Source organism: Eucyclogobius newberryi, unplaced genomic scaffold (genome assembly GCF_026437365.1).
Source record: "Eucyclogobius newberryi isolate DKJ021-1_F unplaced genomic scaffold, fEucNew1.0.hap1 SCAF_3, whole genome shotgun sequence".
Classification (NCBI taxonomy): Eukaryota; Metazoa; Chordata; class Actinopteri; order Gobiiformes; family Gobiidae; genus Eucyclogobius; species Eucyclogobius newberryi.
Window position 1 is genome coordinate 39,132,583 of NW_027315945.1, and position 16,020 is coordinate 39,148,602.

General features: G+C 49.8%; 3 protein-coding genes across 5 annotated transcripts in view; all 3 read right to left on the reverse strand.

The window, feature by feature from the left end:
- Nucleotides 1–139: 139 nt before the first annotated feature.
- Nucleotides 140–1,999, reverse strand: LOC140374646 (tripartite motif-containing protein 16-like). Its single transcript, XM_072461602.1, has one exon. The coding sequence runs from the start codon at nucleotides 1,978–1,980 to the stop codon at nucleotides 346–348; it is 1,635 nt and encodes a 544-aa protein (XP_072317703.1). The 5' UTR covers nucleotides 1,981–1,999; the 3' UTR covers nucleotides 140–345.
- Nucleotides 2,000–9,552: 7,553 nt separating this feature from the next.
- LOC140374645 (tripartite motif-containing protein 16-like) lies at nucleotides 9,553–11,408 on the reverse strand. The gene has a single exon (XM_072461601.1). The coding sequence runs from the start codon at nucleotides 11,331–11,333 to the stop codon at nucleotides 9,633–9,635; it is 1,701 nt and encodes a 566-aa protein (XP_072317702.1). The 5' UTR covers nucleotides 11,334–11,408; the 3' UTR covers nucleotides 9,553–9,632.
- Nucleotides 11,409–13,238: 1,830 nt separating this feature from the next.
- LOC140374644 (Friend leukemia integration 1 transcription factor-like) overlaps nucleotides 13,239–16,020 on the reverse strand; it is an 86,417-nt gene continuing 83,635 nt past the window's right edge. For all 3 annotated transcript variants that reach the window (XM_072461599.1, XM_072461598.1, XM_072461600.1), the window contains one exon: nucleotides 13,239–15,647. In XM_072461599.1, coding sequence (XP_072317700.1) covers nucleotides 15,390–15,647 — 258 coding nt within the window. In that variant the 3' untranslated portion in view covers nucleotides 13,239–15,389. The remainder of the gene's footprint in view (nucleotides 15,648–16,020) is intronic.

Consider the following 16,020-nt stretch of genomic DNA (forward strand, 5'->3'; position numbering starts at 1 on the left):
AGACTCTTGTTCACCTTTGGCTTGTGATAAATGTCTGAAGTTAAACCTTTGTAAATATTCTCTTCAGCTGTGCAGGAAAAAACACATGTTTGTAAGAGTTTATTTATTTGATATAGATAGAGTTGAACATTTTGGAAACAATTAGAATTTGAAATGATGTATATTTATTGAAAATATTTTTTTGGTCTTTCTTCAGTGTTTCCCAAAGTCTTCTTCTGGTTCAGTCTTTAAAGTCTCGAGACCTGTTCCAAATCCAGTTTTAGTCCTGATTTTGAAGAAGAACCGGTTCCACATGGTTCCACAAGGTTCCAGAGTTGGGCGTTCAAGTTGTGACTGTTAAAGAGTTCATTTCAGTTTAAGGAAATTTGCGTGTCCTAAATAAACACAGACTCCAGCGTGTAGAGGCTGAGTGAACTGAGTCTGGACTCTGTGGAGGAGCCTCATGGTTTGACCCTGAACGCTGTAGAAGGACAGACCCCCTGCCCTGTGGTCCAGGTAAACCCCGATTCTGGACCCGGCCGGACCTGGGATCTCAGACTCGACGCCTTGAAACCAAAATGAGTGACCACCACCGTGACAGAGTAAGGCCCATGATTTCTCATTGTTTCCAAACACTCTTTCCAAATCTCTCTCAGTGTCTTTATAAGAATCTGCTATTAGAACCGTCCCGCTCCACTCCAGCTCCCAGTAACAGCGGCCCGTTAGCTCCTCTGGACTCAGGACCTGATTTACACGGAATCTTTCTGGATGATCAGGATAACTCTTTATAAACTGATTTATAAATGCAACCTTCACTCTTCTGTTTCCATTAGACAGAGACAGATCTTCACTTGCTGTGTTTGGGTCCAGAGTGATGTCTCGTGCATATCTGAGGAAGTCCTCTCTGCAGCTCGGCTCAGGCCTCAGTTCATCCTGGACTTGAACCATGGCCTTCTCCAGAAAAACCTGCAGTTTGTCCCTGAGTTCAGACACAGCTCTGGACACATACTCAAAGTCCCTCCATGATCCGGTCTGGATCCTGGACTCTGTGTGCTGTGTGTCTGTGGCAAGAGGGGGGCAGTGCAGTATAAACTGGTTGTGGTCAGGGGTGAGGGACAGTGTGTCCAGCTCAGAGATGCTCCTCTTCAGCTCAGTCACGTCCTGCTGCAGTTGGTCCTGGAGCTCTTGGACTCGGCTCAGTTGGGTCTTCTCCTGGGAGAGGATCTGCTGCTCCACTTCAGAGCGTCTTTTCTCCAGGAGAAGGACCATCTCTCTGAAGCTGTCCTCACTGCTCTGCAGCGCTCTCTGGGCAGAGCAGGTGATGTCCTGGGCCTCCTGTTGGAGCCTCTGTAGGTCTGTCTCTTTGTGCTGGAGGCTCTGAAAAAGCGGAGCCCTCCTGGCCGGCAGCTGTGCCTGCCTCTGGGCCCTCTCTGAGGCAGAGGACACGGTGTCGTGGCCCTTGTGATGCTCCATGCAGCAGACCACACACAGGAGCTGCCCGTCGGTGCGACAGAACATCTTCTTGACCTCGTTGTGCTCAGAGCACAGGTTCTCCTGGAGGTGGTGTGAGGGCGCCACCAGCTGGTGTCTCTGTAGCGCTGCAGCGTCATGATGAGGCTGGAGGTGGCTCTCACAGTAAGAGGCCACACACTGCAGACAAGAGCGCAGCGCCTTCAGCTTCCTCCCAGTGCACACGTCACAGCTCACATCTCCAGGAGCGGCGTAGCAGTGGTCAGCAGGGGGCGCTGTGAGCCCGCTCCTCTTCAGCTCCTCCACTAAACCTGCTAACATGATGTTTTTGATGGGGACAGGCCTGGGGCTGAAGCTCTGCCTGCACTGAGGGCAGCTGTAGACCGGCCTCTCTGTCTCCTCTCTGTCCCAGTGGCTGTGGATGCAGCTGCTGCAGTAGCTGTGTCCACAGGGAATAGTGAGCGGCTCCTTCAGGTCCTCCAAACACACGGAGCAGCTCAGAGCCGCCGGGTCCACTGTGCTCTGCACCATTTCTCCCTCTGAGAGCAGGAGGAGTGTCACTTCCTCAGACCAGAAACTCTGAGTCAGAGACACACCTCTGGATCATGTGACAAACAGGTTTGTTCTTGTCACTCGTCTCCACAGTTCAAAACATGACCTGCTGGTCGTCATGGAGATAGTTAGGTTTAGTGTTTTACGTAATGACATGTGGATTTGTACAGCTGGTGTTTTATCAAGATGACGTCACATGAATGTTTCCAGATGGAGCAGGACCAGGTGGTTTTCTCCAACACTCCAACACCTTCTCCTTGCTCCCTCTCAAAGCTGGAGGACTCTGGCTCCAGGACCTCCTCTCAAAGCTGGAGGACTCTGGCTCCAGCACCTCCTCTCAAAGCTGGATGACTCTGGCTCCAGCACCTCCCTCTCAAAGCTTGAGGAATCTGGCTCCAGGACCTCCCTCTCAAAGCTGGAGGACTCTGGCTCCGGCACCTCCCTCTCAAAGCAGGAGGACTCTGGCTCCAGCACCTCCTCTCAAAGCTGGAGGACTCTGGCTCCAGGACCTCCCTCTCAAAGCTGGAGGACTCTGGCTCCAGCACCTCCCTCTCAAAGCTGGAGGACTCTGGCTCCAGCACCTCCCCTCAAAGCTGGAGGACTCTGGCTCCAGCACCTCCCTCTCAAAGCTGGAGGACTCTGGCTCCAGCACCTCCCTCTCAAAGCTGGAGGACTCTGGCTACAGCACCTCCCTCTCAAAGCTGGAGGACTCTGGCTCCAGCACCTCCCTCTCAAAGCTGGAGGACTCTGGCTCCAGCACCTCCCTCTCAAAGCTGGAGGACTCTGGCTCCAGCACCTCCTCTCAAAGCTGGAGGACTCTGGCTCCAGCACCTCCCTCTCAAAGCTGGAGGACTCTGGCTCCAGCACCTCCTCTCAAAGCTGGAGGACTCTGGCTCCAGCACCTCCCTCTCAAAGCTGGAGGACTCTGGCTCCAGCACCTCCTCTCAAAGCTGGAGGACTCTGGCTCCAGGACCTCCCTCTCAAAGCTGGAGGACTCTGGCTCCAGCACCTCCCTCTCAAAGCTGGAGGACTCTGGCTCCAGCACCTCCCTCTCAAAGCTGGAGGACTCTGGCTCCAGCACCTCCTCTCAAAGCTGGAGGACTCTGGCTCCAGCACCTCCCTCTCAAAGCTGGAGGACTCTGGCTCCAGCACCTCCTCTCAAAGCTGGAGGACTCTGGCTCCAGCACCTCCCTCTCAAAGCTGGAGGACTCTGGCTCCAGCACCTCCCTCTCAAAGCTGGAAGACTCTGGCTCCAGCACCTCCTCTCAAAGCTGGAAGACTCTGGCTCCAGCACCTCCTCTCAAAGCTACAGGACTCTGGCTCCAGCACCTCCTCTCAAAGCTGGAGGACTCTGGCTCCAGCACCTCCCTCTCAAAGCTGGAGGACTCTGGCTCCAGCACCTCCTCTCAAAGCTGGAGGACTCTGGCTCCAGCACCTCCCTCTCAAAGCTGGAGGACTCTGGCTCCAGCACCTCCCTCTCAAAGCTGGAAGACTCTGGCTCCAGCACCTCCTCTCAAAGCTGGAAGACTCTGGCTCCAGCACCTCCTCTCAAAGCTGCAGGACTCTGGCTCCAGCACCTCCTCTCAAAGCTGCAGGACTCTGGCTCCAGCACCTCCTCTCAAAGCTGGAAGACTCTGGCTCCAGCACCTCCTCTCAAAGCTGGAGGACTCTGGCTCCAGCACCTCTTCCTCGTGGTTCTACAAAAAACACACATTGCAATTTAGGTGACACAGGCAAAAAAACAAATTGTTGGTTTAGTTCTGGTTTAGTCCTGGTTTAGTCCTGGTTTAGACCTGGTTTAGTCCTGGTTTAGTCCTGGTTTAGACCTGGTTTAGTCCTGGTTTAGTCCTGGTTTTGTCCTGGTTTAGTCCTGGTTTAGTCCTGGTTTTGTCCTGGTTTAGACCTGGTTTAGTCCTGGTTTAGTCCTGGTTTTGTCCTGGTTTAGTCCTGGTTTAGTCCTGGTTTTGTCCTGGTTTAGACCTGGTTTTGTCCTGGTTTAGACCTGGTTTAGTCCTGGTTTAGTCCTGGTTTTGTCCTGGTTTAGTCCTGGTTTAGTCCTGGTTTAGTCCTCGTTTAGTCCTGTTGTTTTGTTCTTGGTCTTTAAACTTGACTTAAAATAATGTATGAATAGAAAACACACGTGACTTTCTCTCAGTGCGACGTTCCCTCATCAAGATTATGTGTTAGCGCTCCACCTACTGGCAGCAGAGGGGATTACCATGGGGAAACAAACAAAAGCTAGCTTGCCCCGAGCTTTGTGCTAACGTGAGCACGCGGTTGTAATGGAGGTGATTTGAGTCAGAAATGCTCAGTCTGTGATGATTCATGGACCTCCAGAGCTCTTCTTTTGCCCTCACAAATCTGGGAAACTTTAAACTGGAGGTTTTTGTGAGGCTCAGAGACGAAGCGGCGAAGAAGAAAACTGGATTCATTTAAACGAGGCGTGTTCATAACGTGTGTATGTCTCAGGTGGGAGGAGCTCTACGGGTGGGACTCTACGGATGTGTGTTCCTGCTGTGACTCGCACTGTGGCCCCTCGGCCTCCACAGGTCAGTCTCATCTGCTGCCACCAGAGGGCGCTCACTCCGCCCTCAGCACACGTCTTATCTCAAAGTCAACTTAAAGGTGCTGTGGACGTTCTCTGCTTTGTCCCTTCTTACATTTCTGTGAGTGGTTTGAAATAAACGGCTCTAAATGTCAGAGTTCTTCCTCTTTTCACCCGCAGCGTCTCATTTGTTTCTCATCCAGACTCAGAGGTTCAGATTGTGTTTTTCAGAGACTGTGATCAGCAGCAGAGCCTGGAGCCTCAAACCTGGAGCTGCTGCAGAGAAGAACAAGCACAAGTCCTTCAGTGGATCCTCCAAAAGGAAGTCTCGACCCTCAGTGGTCCTCACCTCCAGACCAGACCAGCCCACCTCAGAGGAGGAGCCCCTGGAGGTGGTGGGCTCTGCTGAGGTGGAGGAGGTGGAGGAGGTGGAGGAGCTGGAGAAGTTTGAGGAGCTGGAGAAGTTTTGAGGAGCTGAATTCTTCATTCTGAAGAATGAAAGTGTCGGGCTCGAGCCTGATGTGGCACGGTGTTTAGCACTCTCACCTCACAGCTAGAAGGTCCCGGGGTCCAGTCCCATTCTGTGTGGAGTTTGAATGTTCTCCCCGTGTCTTTGGAGGTTTCCCCATGGATCTATTATAATATCTGGATAGGGCGTGGCTTGCATGATGTACACGCCCCCAGTGGCCACTCCATTGGTACTGCAGCCATAGAAATCGTGCGAGCCTGACGGGGGCCTACAGCTGACAGGGACCTACAGCTGACGGGGGCCTACAGCTGACAGGGACCTACAGCTGACGGGGGCCTACAGCTGACAGGGACCTACAGCTGACGGGGGCCTACAGCTGACAGGGACCTACAGCTGACGGGGACCTACAGCTGACAGGGACCTACAGCTGACGGGGACCTACAGCTGACGGGGACCTACAGCTGACGGGGTCCTACAGCTGACTGGGGCCTACAGCTGACTGGGGGCCTATAGCTGACGGGGGCCTACAGCTGACAGGGTCCTACAGCTGACGGGGTCCTACAGCTGACTGGGGCCTACAGCTGACTGGGGGCCTATAGCTGACGGGGGCCTACAGCTGACAGGGTCCTACAGCTGACGGGGACCTACAGCTGACTGGGGCCCTTCAGCTGACTGGGGCCTACAGCTGACTGGGGGCCTATAGCTGACGGGGGCCTACAGCTGACAGGGGCCTAAAGCTGACGGGCCTAAAGCTGACAGGGGCCTACAGCTGACAGGGCCCTAAAGCTGACAGGGGCCTAAAGCTGACAGGGGCCTACAGCTGACAGGGGCCTACAGCTGACAGGGGCCTACAGACAACAATGTTGGAAATAGTCGCAATTCTATTTTTGGGTCATTGACTTTTTTAATTTTAAGATTCTTTTAAACATTTGTAGCTGTAGCTTCGGCTACGCTCTAGCGCGCCGCTCTAGCCCAGCTCGTGCGCTGATTGGTCAGAGCGGTGACTGTCTAGACCAATCAGAGCGCGTTTAGGTGAAGTGAACAGGCCGAGACGCCGTGGAAGAACCAAATGCCATGAACGAGCTGCAGACGTCAAACTGGATCCATGAGGATCTGAGGGCCCCGGGTCTGAGGGCCCCGGGTCTGAGGGGGTCTGAGGGCCGGGGGTCTGAGGGCCGGGGGTCTGAGGGCCGCCGGTCTGAGGGCCCTGGGTCTGAGGGCCGGGGGTCTGAGGGCCGGGGGTCTGAGGGCCGGGGGTCTGAGGGCCCCGGATCTGAGGGCCCCGGGTCTTAGGGCCTCAGAAGCGATGTCTTGAAATGTTTATGTTTGAAAATATAAATAACGTAATAAATGCTGTGGAAATGGAATGATTTTCAGGTTTAAAATAATCGATGTTTCGTGTCCATCAGTGTTTTATCTGTATGACACAAGCAACATGAACACTGACTTCATCTTGACTTTAGCATGAATACTGACTTCATCATGACTTTAGCATAAATACTGACTTCATCATGACTTTAGCATAAATACTGACTTCATCATGACTTTAGCATAAATACTGACTTCATCATGACTTTAGCATAAATACTGACTTCATCATGACTTGAGCATAAATACTGACTTCATCATGACTTTAGCATAAATACTGACTTCATCTTGACTTTAGCATAAATACTGACTTCATCATGACTTTAGCATAAATATTGACTTCATCATGACTTTAGCATAAATACTGACTTCATCATGACTTTAGCATAAATATTGACTTCATCATGACTTTAGCATAAATATTGACTTCATCATGACTTTAGCATTAATACTGACTTAATTGTGACTTTAGCATGAATATTGACTTCATCATGACTTTAGCATAAATATTGACTTCATCTTGACTTTAGCATAAATACTGACTTCATCATGACTTGAGCATAAATACTGACTTCATCATGAATTTAGCATAAATACTGACTTCATCTTGACTTTAGCATAAATACTGACTTCATCATGACTTTAGCATAAATACTGACTTCATCATGACTTTAGCATAAATACTGACTTCATCATGACTTTAGCATAAATACTGACTTCATCATGACTTTAGCATGAATACTGACTTCATCATGACTTGAGCATAAATACTGACTTCATCATGACTTGAGCATAAATACTGACTTCATCATGACTTGAGCATAAATACTGACTTCATCATGACTTTAGCATAAATACTGACTTCATCATGACTTGAGCATAAATACTGACTTCATCATGACTTTAGCATAAATACTGACTTCATCATGACTTTAGCATAAATACTGACTTCATCATGACTTTAGCATGAATACTGACTACATCATGACTTTAGCATAAATACTGACTTCATCATGACTTTAGCATAAATACTGACTTCATCATGACTTTAGCATGAATACTGACTTCATCATGACTTTAGCATGAATACTGACTTCATCATGACTTTAGCATGAATACTGACTTCATCATGACTTTAGCATGAATACTGACTTCATCATGACTTTAGCATGAATACTGACTTCATCATGACTTTAGCATGAATACTGACTTCATCATGACTTTAGCATGAATACTGACTTCATCATGACTTGAGCATAAATACTGACTTCATCATGACTTGAGCATGTTTTGTAGATAAACATGTGACACATTTGACATGTTGTAGAATGATTGGCATTTGGCAGATAAAAAATCTGTAATTAAAAAAATCAAAGTTAGATCAAACATTCCATGTTTTTAATAAGAATCTGAATTATTTCCATTGTCAGTGAAAAACTTTACAAACTAAACATTTTTTATGCTTTTATATTTTATTTGCGATAAACCAAAAAACACTGAATAAAAACACTAAAATATTGAGCCATGACATTAATAGATTTTGGTAAATACATATACAAAAGTACAGTTTAGCACTATGTATATAATATTATCAAATTGAAGAATAAAACTAAATTATATTAATATGCAAATGTTCTGATGTGAAAGTGAAGAATCAGCACAACAGCATCAGACCGTGAGCTGGACTTTAAGGTGAAGCTCATATTTTAATAGATCCATGAGTGAAAACGGCTTTAAATATGATGACGCAGTGACAGCTGCTCTCTCCTCACCTCTTGCTCTCTCCTCTCCTCGAGCTCTTTCCTCTCCTCAAGCTCTTTCCTCTCCTCGCGCTCTCTCCTCTCCTCGAGCTCTTTCCTCTCCTCGCGCTCTCTCCTCGCGCTCTCTCCTCTCCTCGCGCTCTCTCCTCTCCTCGAGCTCTTTCCTCTCCTCGCGCTCTCTCCTCTCCTCGAGCTCTTTCCTCTCCTCGCGCTCTCTCCTCGCGCTCTCTCCTCTCCTCGCGCTCTCTCCTCTCCTCGAGCTCTTTCCTCTCCTCGCGCTCTCTCCTCGCGCTCTCTCCTCTCCTCGAGCTCTTTCCTCTCCTCGAGCTCTTTCCTCTCCTCGTGCTCTCTCCTCACCTCGCGCTCTCTCCTCACCTCGCGCTCTCTCCTCACCTCGTACTCTCTCCTCTCCTCGAGCTCTTTCCTCTCCTCGCGCTCTTTCCTCGTGCTCTCTCCTCGCGCTCTCTCCTCACCTCGCGCTCTCTCCTCACCTCGTACTCTCTCCTCTCCTCGCGCTCTCTCCTCTCCTCGTACTCTCTCCTCTCCTCGCGCTCTCTCCTCGCGCTCTCTCCTCGCGCTCTCTCCTCGCCTCGTGCTCTCTCCTCGCCTCCCGCTTTCTCCTCGCCTCGAGCTCTTTCCTCTCCTCAAGCTCTTTCCTCTCCTCGCGCTCTCTCCTCTCCTCGAGCTCTTTCCTCTCCTCGCGCTCTCTCCTCGCGCTCTCTCCTCTCCTCGCGCTCTCTCCTCTCCTCGTACTCTCTCCTCTCCTCGCGCTCTCTCCTCGCGCTCTCTCCTCGCGCTCTCTCCTCGCCTCGTGCTCTCTCCTCACCTCTTGCTCTCTCCTCTCCTCGAGCTCTTTCCTCTCCTCAAGCTCTTTCCTCTCCTCGCGCTCTCTCCTCTCCTCGAGCTCTTTCCTCTCCTCGCGCTCTCTCCTCGCGCTCTCTCCTCTCCTCGCGCTCTCTCCTCTCCTCGAGCTCTTTCCTCTCCTCGCGCTCTCTCCTTGCGCTCTCTCCTCTCCTCGAGCTCTTTCCTCTCCTCGAGCTCTTTCCTCTCCTCGTGCTCTCTCCTCACCTCGCGCTCTCTCCTCACCTCGCGCTCTCTCCTCACCTCGTACTCTCTCCTCTCCTCGAGCTCTTTCCTCTCCTCGCGCTCTTTCCTCGTGCTCTCTCCTCGCGCTCTCTCCTCACCTCGTGCTCTCTCCTCACCTCGTACTCTCTCCTCTCCTCGCGCTCTCTCCTCTCCTCGTACTCTCTCCTCTCCTCGCGCTCTCTCCTCGCGCTCTCTCCTCGCGCTCTCTCCTCGCCTCGTGCTCTCTCCTCGCCTCCCGCTTTCTCCTCGCCTCGCGCTCTCTCCTCGCCTCGCGCTCTCTCCTTGCCTCGCGCTCTCTCCTCTCCTCGCGCTCTCTCCTCGCCTCGAGCTCTCTCCTCGCCTCGTGCTCTCTCCTCTCCGCTTGCTCTCTCTTCGCCTCGAGCTCTCTCCTCTTGCTCTCTTTTCACCTCGTGCTCTCTCCTCTCCACTGGTTGGAAAAGAACCAGTTCCACATGGTTCCCCATGGTTGTGATTGTTCAGGACTGTTCAGTTTAAGGAAATGTGCTTGTCCATAAAAAACTAAGACTCCAGCGTGTAGAGGCTGAGTGAACTGAGTCTGGACTCTGTGGAGGAGCCTCATGTTTGGACCCTGAACGCTGTAAAAGGACAGAGCCCCTGCGCTGTGGTCCAGGTAAACCCCGATTCTGGACCCGACCGGACCTGCGATCTCAGATCGGACTTTGTTGAACCCAAATGAGTGACCAAAACTGTTACAGTGTAAGGCCCAGGATTTATCATTGTCTCCAAACACACAGTCTCTCTCAGTGTCTTTATAAGCAGCTGCTATCATAACCCCTCTCCCATTCCACTCCAGCTCCCAGTAACATCGGCCCGTCAGCTCCTCTGGACTCAGGACCTGCAACACATTGAATCTGTCTGGATGATCAGGATAACTCTGCTCTTTATCCTCATCTGTCACTCTTCTGTTTCCATCAGACAGAGACAGATCTTCACTTGCTGTGTTTGGGTCCAGAGTGATGTCTCGTGCATATCTGAGGAAGTCCTCTCTGCAGCTCGGCTCAGGCCTCAGTTCATCCTGGACTTGAACCTTGGCCTCCTCCAGAAAGACCTGCAGTTTGTCCCTGAGTTCAGACACAGCTCTGGACACGTCCTCAAAGTCCCTCCTTGATCCGGTCTGGATCCTGGACTCTGTGTGCTGTGTGTCTGTGGCCAGAGGGGGGCAGCGCAGTATAAACTGGTTGTGGTCAGGGGTGAGGGACAGTGTGTCCAGCTCAGAGATGCTCCTCTTCAGCTCAGTCACGTCCTGCTGCAGTTGGTCCTGGAGCTCTTGGACTGGGCTCAGTTGGGTCTTCTCCTGGGAGAGGATCTGCTGCTCCACTTCAGAGCGTCTTTTCTCCAGGAGAAGGACCATCTCTTTGAAGCTGTCCTCGCTGCACTGCAGCGCTCTCTGGGCAGAGCAGCTGATGTCCTGGGCCTCCTGTTGGAGCCTCTGCAGGTCTGTCTCTTTGTGCTGGAGGCTCTGGAGCAGCAGGGCCCTCCTGGCCGGCAGCTGTGCCTGCCTCTGGGCCCTCTCTGAGGCAGAGGACACGGTGTCGTGGCCCTTGTGATGCTCCATGCAGCAGACCACACACAGGAGCTGCCCGTCGGTGCGGCAGAACATCTTCTTGACCTCGTTGTGCTCAGAGCACAGGTTCTCCTGGAGGTGGTGTGAGGGCGCCACCAGCTGGTGTCTCTGTAGCGCTGCAGCGTCATGATGAGGCTGGAGGTGGCTCTCACAGTAAGAGGCCACACACTGCAGACAGGAGCGCAGCGCCTTCAGCTTCCTCCCAGTGCACACGTCACAGCTCACATCTCCAGGAGCGGCGTAGCAGTGGTCAGCAGGGGGCGCTGTGAGCCCGCTCCTCTTCAGCTCCTCCACTAAACATGCTAACATGACGCTTTTGCCCGGGACAGGCCTGGGGCTGAAGCTCTGCCTGCACTGAGGGCAGCTGTAGACCGGCCTCTCTGTCTCCTCTCTGTCCCAGTGGCTGTGGATGCAGCTGCTGCAGTAGCTGTGTCCACAGGTAATAGTGAGCGGCTCCTTCAGGTCCTCCAAACACACGGAGCAGCTCAGAGCCGCCGGGTCCACTGTGCTCTGCGCCATTTCTCCCTCTGAGAGCAGGACGAGTGTCACTTCCTCATAACAGAAACTCTGAGTCAGAGACACACCTCTGGATCAGATCCAGACTCAGAGTTCAACGGTTGTGCTGTAAAACTTCATGTGGGTCATTAACAACAAAACAAAACCTTGAGCTGATCAGCTCAAGATTTAGCCCTGGTTTAGACCTGGTTTAGACCTGGTTTAGTTCTGGTTTAGTCCTGGTTTAGACCTGGTTTAGTTCTGGTTTAGTCCTGGTTTAGACCTGGTTTAGTTCTGGTTTAGTCCTGGTTTAGACCTGGTTTAGTCCTGGTTTAGTCCTAGTTTAGACCTGGTTTAGTCCTGGTTTAGACCTGGTTTAGATCTGGTTTAGACCTGGTTTAGACCTGGTTTAGTTCTGGTTTAGTCCTGGTTTAGACCTGGTTTAGTCCTGGTTTAGACCTGGTTTAGTCCTGGTTTAGACCTGGTTTAGTTCTGGTTTAGTCCTGGTTTAGACCTGGTTTAGTCCTGGTTTAGTCCTGGTTTAGTCCTGGTTAAGACCTGGTTTAGACCTGGTTAAGTCCTGCTTTAGTCCTAGTTTAGACCTGGTTTAGACCTGGTTTAGTCCTGGTTTAGTCCTGGTTTAGTCCTAGTTTAGTCCTGGTTAAGACCTGGTTTAGACCTGGTTTTGTCCTAGTTTAGACCTGGTTTAGACTTGGTTTAGTCCTGGTTTAGTCCTGGTTTAGTCCTGGTTTAGTCCTGGTTAAGACCTGGTTTAGACCTGGTTTAGTCCTGGTTTAGTCCTGGTTTAGTCCTGGTTAAGACCTGGTTAAGACCTGGTTTAGTCCTGGTTTAGTCCTGGTTTAGTCCTGGTTAAGACATGGTTTAGTCCTGGTTAAGACCTGGTTTAGTCCTGGTTTAGTCTTGGTTTAGTCCTGGTTAAGACCTGGTTTAGTCCTGGTTTGGTCCTGGTTTAGTCCTGGTTTAGTCCTGGTTTAGTCCTGGTTTAGTCCTGGTTAAGACCTGGTTTAGTCCTGGTTTAGTCCTGGTTAAGACCTGGTTTAGTCCTGGTTTAGTCCTGGTTAAGACCTGGTTTAGACCTGGTTTAGTCCTGGTTTAGTCCTGGTTTAGTCCTGGTTAAGACCTGGTTTAGTCCTGGTTAAGACCTTGTTTAGTCCTGGTTTAATCCTGGTTTAGTCCTGGTTAAGACCTGGTTTAGTCTTGGTTTAGTCCTGGTTTAGTCCTGGTTTAGTCCTGGTTTAGTCCTGGTTAAGACCTGGTTTAGTCCTGGTTTAGTCCTGGTTTATTCCTGGTTTAGTCCTGGTTTAGACCTGGTTTAGTCCTGGTTTAGTCCTGGTTTAGTCCTGGTTTAGTCCTGGTTTAGTCCTGGTTAAGACATGGTTTAGTCCTGGTTTAGTCCTGGTTTAGTCCTGGTTAAGACCTTGTTTAGTCCTGGTTTAGTCCTGGTTTAGTCCTGGTTAAGACCTGGTTTAGTCCTGGTTTAGTCCTGGTTTAGTCCTGGTTAAGACCTGGTTTAGTCCTGGTTAAGACCTTGTTTAGTCCTGGTTTAATCCTGGTTTAATCCTGGTTAAGACCTGGTTTAGTCTTGGTTTAGTCCTGGTTTAGACCTGGTTTAGTCCTGGTTTAGTCCTGGTTTAGTCCTGGTTTAGTCCTGGTTTAGTCCTGGTTTAGTCCTTAGGTTTGGTTTGATTTGTAAAAATGCAATCACTTCTTGCTTGAAGTCGGAGCCATTGGTTTGGCTCATGTTTATTCATTAACATAACATCGGAGGGTAAATGCTACATGAAAACATTCTGTACATTACAGTTTTTTACAAAGTCGGCTCTAACTAAACGATAACTACATTTCAGAACAAACAACACGTATATCAACAACCCTTTTTTTAATAGAACAGCATTTGCCTTTTTTTCCCTCTTTTTTTTCATTCATCAAAACATTTGACTCACAAACAACTTGGTTTGGAAACATTGTAAAACTACAGTTTATACGATAAGGATTGAAAAAGGCACATTTTGGAGAAGCGTTTAATGCCCTGTTTTTGAAAAGAACCGAAAACCAGCTCCAAATATCGACTTTACGCGTTTGTCTCACCATCAAACCCACGATTCTTTTATCACTGCAGAAAGTAACACCGGCGGTCGCGTTCTACAGCACGATAACGCCATGGTAACGCTGTCATAACACTGTAATAGCATGGACGCTAATCACACGGTAGCGCCATGGTAACACTGTCATAACACTGTAATAGCACGGACGCTAATCACACGGTAACCCCATGGTAACGCTGTAATAACACTGTAATAGCACGGACGCTGATCGCACGGTTACCCCATGGTAACGCTGTCATAACACTGTAATAGCACGGACGCTAATCGCACGGTAACCCCATGGTAACGCTGTCATAACACTGTAATATCACAGACGCTAATCGCACGGTAACCCCATGGTAACGCTATAATAACACTGTAATAGCACGGACGCTAATCGCACGGTAACCCCATGGTAACGCTGTCATAACACTGTAATAGGACAGGCGCTAATCGCACGGTAACCCCATGGTAACGCTGTCATCACACTGTAATAGCACAGACGCTAATCGCACGGTAACCCCATGGTAACGCTGTCATAACACTGTAATAGGACAGGCGCTAATCGCACGGTAACCCCATGGTAACGCTGTAATAACACTGTAATAGGACGGACGCTAATCGCACGGTAACCCCATGGTAACGCTGTCATAACTCTGTAATAGCACAGAAGCTAATCGCACGGTAACCCCATGGTAAGGCTGTAATAACACTGTAATAGCATGGACGCTAATCGCACCGTAACCCCATGGTAATGCTGTAATAACACTGTAATAACACTGTAATAGCACGGATGCTAATCGCACGATGACCGGAATAATAACGCTGTAAAAGAACTTGCTCGACTCAACTTGTTTTGTGTTAGCGTTAGCTTCCATCACCAGACGAAACGCGGCGCAGACGCCACAATTACGTGTGGATAATTGCTCTGTCGCGCTTACGTCAAGTACACGAGCTATAACAACGTGAACAAAGAAGATGAAAGTTGCTTTTACTTGTCGAGTTGTGTTTTTATGTAATCGGTAAAAGCAAGACGAGGTTTTTGGCCTGATAAAGCTCCATAATCGAGGGAAAGAAACTCTGTAGCACTTTATAATAACTACACCTTAATTCATCTTAACAAAGAGCTGTGAGTCAGGGTTGTGCTTGGTCCCCCCTGTTGTTCTGTACTTCACTTGAGTACATTTGACAGTAGATACTTTGTACTTCTCAGAACACGTATCTACTTTATTCCGCACTGCATTTTTGAACCAGACTGGAAAGTAAAAGTATATTTTCTGAAGGTTTTAGAGCTGCAGAAATGGCTGAGGGGTTTGACTTTTAGCACGTTTATGGAGACGTCTCGCATGAGTTTATTATTTAGTTTTATAGAGATAAATAACCTGGAAAGTTGCCTGTAATCAGTGGTGGAAGAAATACTGCATTTTGCTACTGAAGTAAAAGTATCACATATAAAATAGTACTTGAGTAAAAGTATTAAGTACAACATTTTAGAGTAAAAAATATACAATGCAGATTTAAAAAAAATAAGAGTGAAATATGGCGATTTTGATATTATATATATATTTTTTTAATCAATTTATTTTCTTTTATATTTCTGTTTGTTTAAGGCCAGAATTCAGAACCTTTAGACATAAACGTGAATGTGCTAAAAATAACTCCTCAACCCAAAGGGAGGTGTGTTCAAAAATGTGGTGGAGTAGAAAGTACAAACATCTGTTTTTAAACGTAGTGAAGTCAAAGTAAAAAGTATTCACTGTAAAATGTACTACAGATACATAAACATTTTACTTCTGTACTTTGTTACTTTCCACCTCTGCCTTTAATGACCAGATTTGTGACATTTAGATGCTTTAAAAGTACTTTTTGCTCGTGTATCTGTACGTCATCCACTGCAGCAGATGGAGTTCTCTGCATCAAACCTTCCTCGTGCTCGTTAAACTACACGTTTCCCCGCTGCAGTTCCCAAAAGCGGTCAGTAGTAGGAGCTGAGGTGGGCGTGGCCGCCGGGGTGTCGGGGCACGGGCGTCCCGGGGTAGAGCGCCGCGTTGGAGCTCCAGTAGGACGAGGCCGGGCTGAAGAAGCCGCCCGGGGACACTGGCACGGAGGCGGGGTGGGCCGACACGTACGTCCCCTTGGGCTGGTGGCTGTGGTACTGCGGCGCGTACGACATCTCGCTCTGGTACTTCAGCCCGCTCTCCGCCGCGTGGCTCTGGTGCGCCGTGGAGATGCCCTGCAGGGGGCGACACTCGGGGTGAGTCGGGACACTGCACGTTTCACGCATCCGACCAACACAGTCTGACATTTCTACTAAATAAACGCTAAATAAGTCATGATTATTAAAGGCGCAATGGACGATTTTTCGGCGATTTGAGAACGCAGGCGGAAGTGCTCATGCCACTCCCCCGTGCACATGCCACTCCCCCGTGCACATGCCACTCCCCCGTGCACATGCCACTCCCCCGTGCTCATGCCACTCCCCCGTGCACATGCCACTCCCCCGTGCACATGCCACTCCCCCGTGCACATGCCACTCCCCCGTGCTCATGCCACTCCCCCGTGCACATGCCACTCCCCCGTGCACATGCCACTCCCCCGTGCGCATG

What these genes read in the sequence shown, in the direction of transcription:
- LOC140374646 (XM_072461602.1), bottom strand. Translation starts at nt 1,980, where the DNA reads ATGGTGCAGAGCACAGTGGACCCGGCGGCTCTGAGCTGCTCCGTGTGT.
- LOC140374645 (XM_072461601.1), bottom strand. Translation starts at nt 11,333, where the DNA reads ATGGCGCAGAGCACAGTGGACCCGGCGGCTCTGAGCTGCTCCGTGTGT.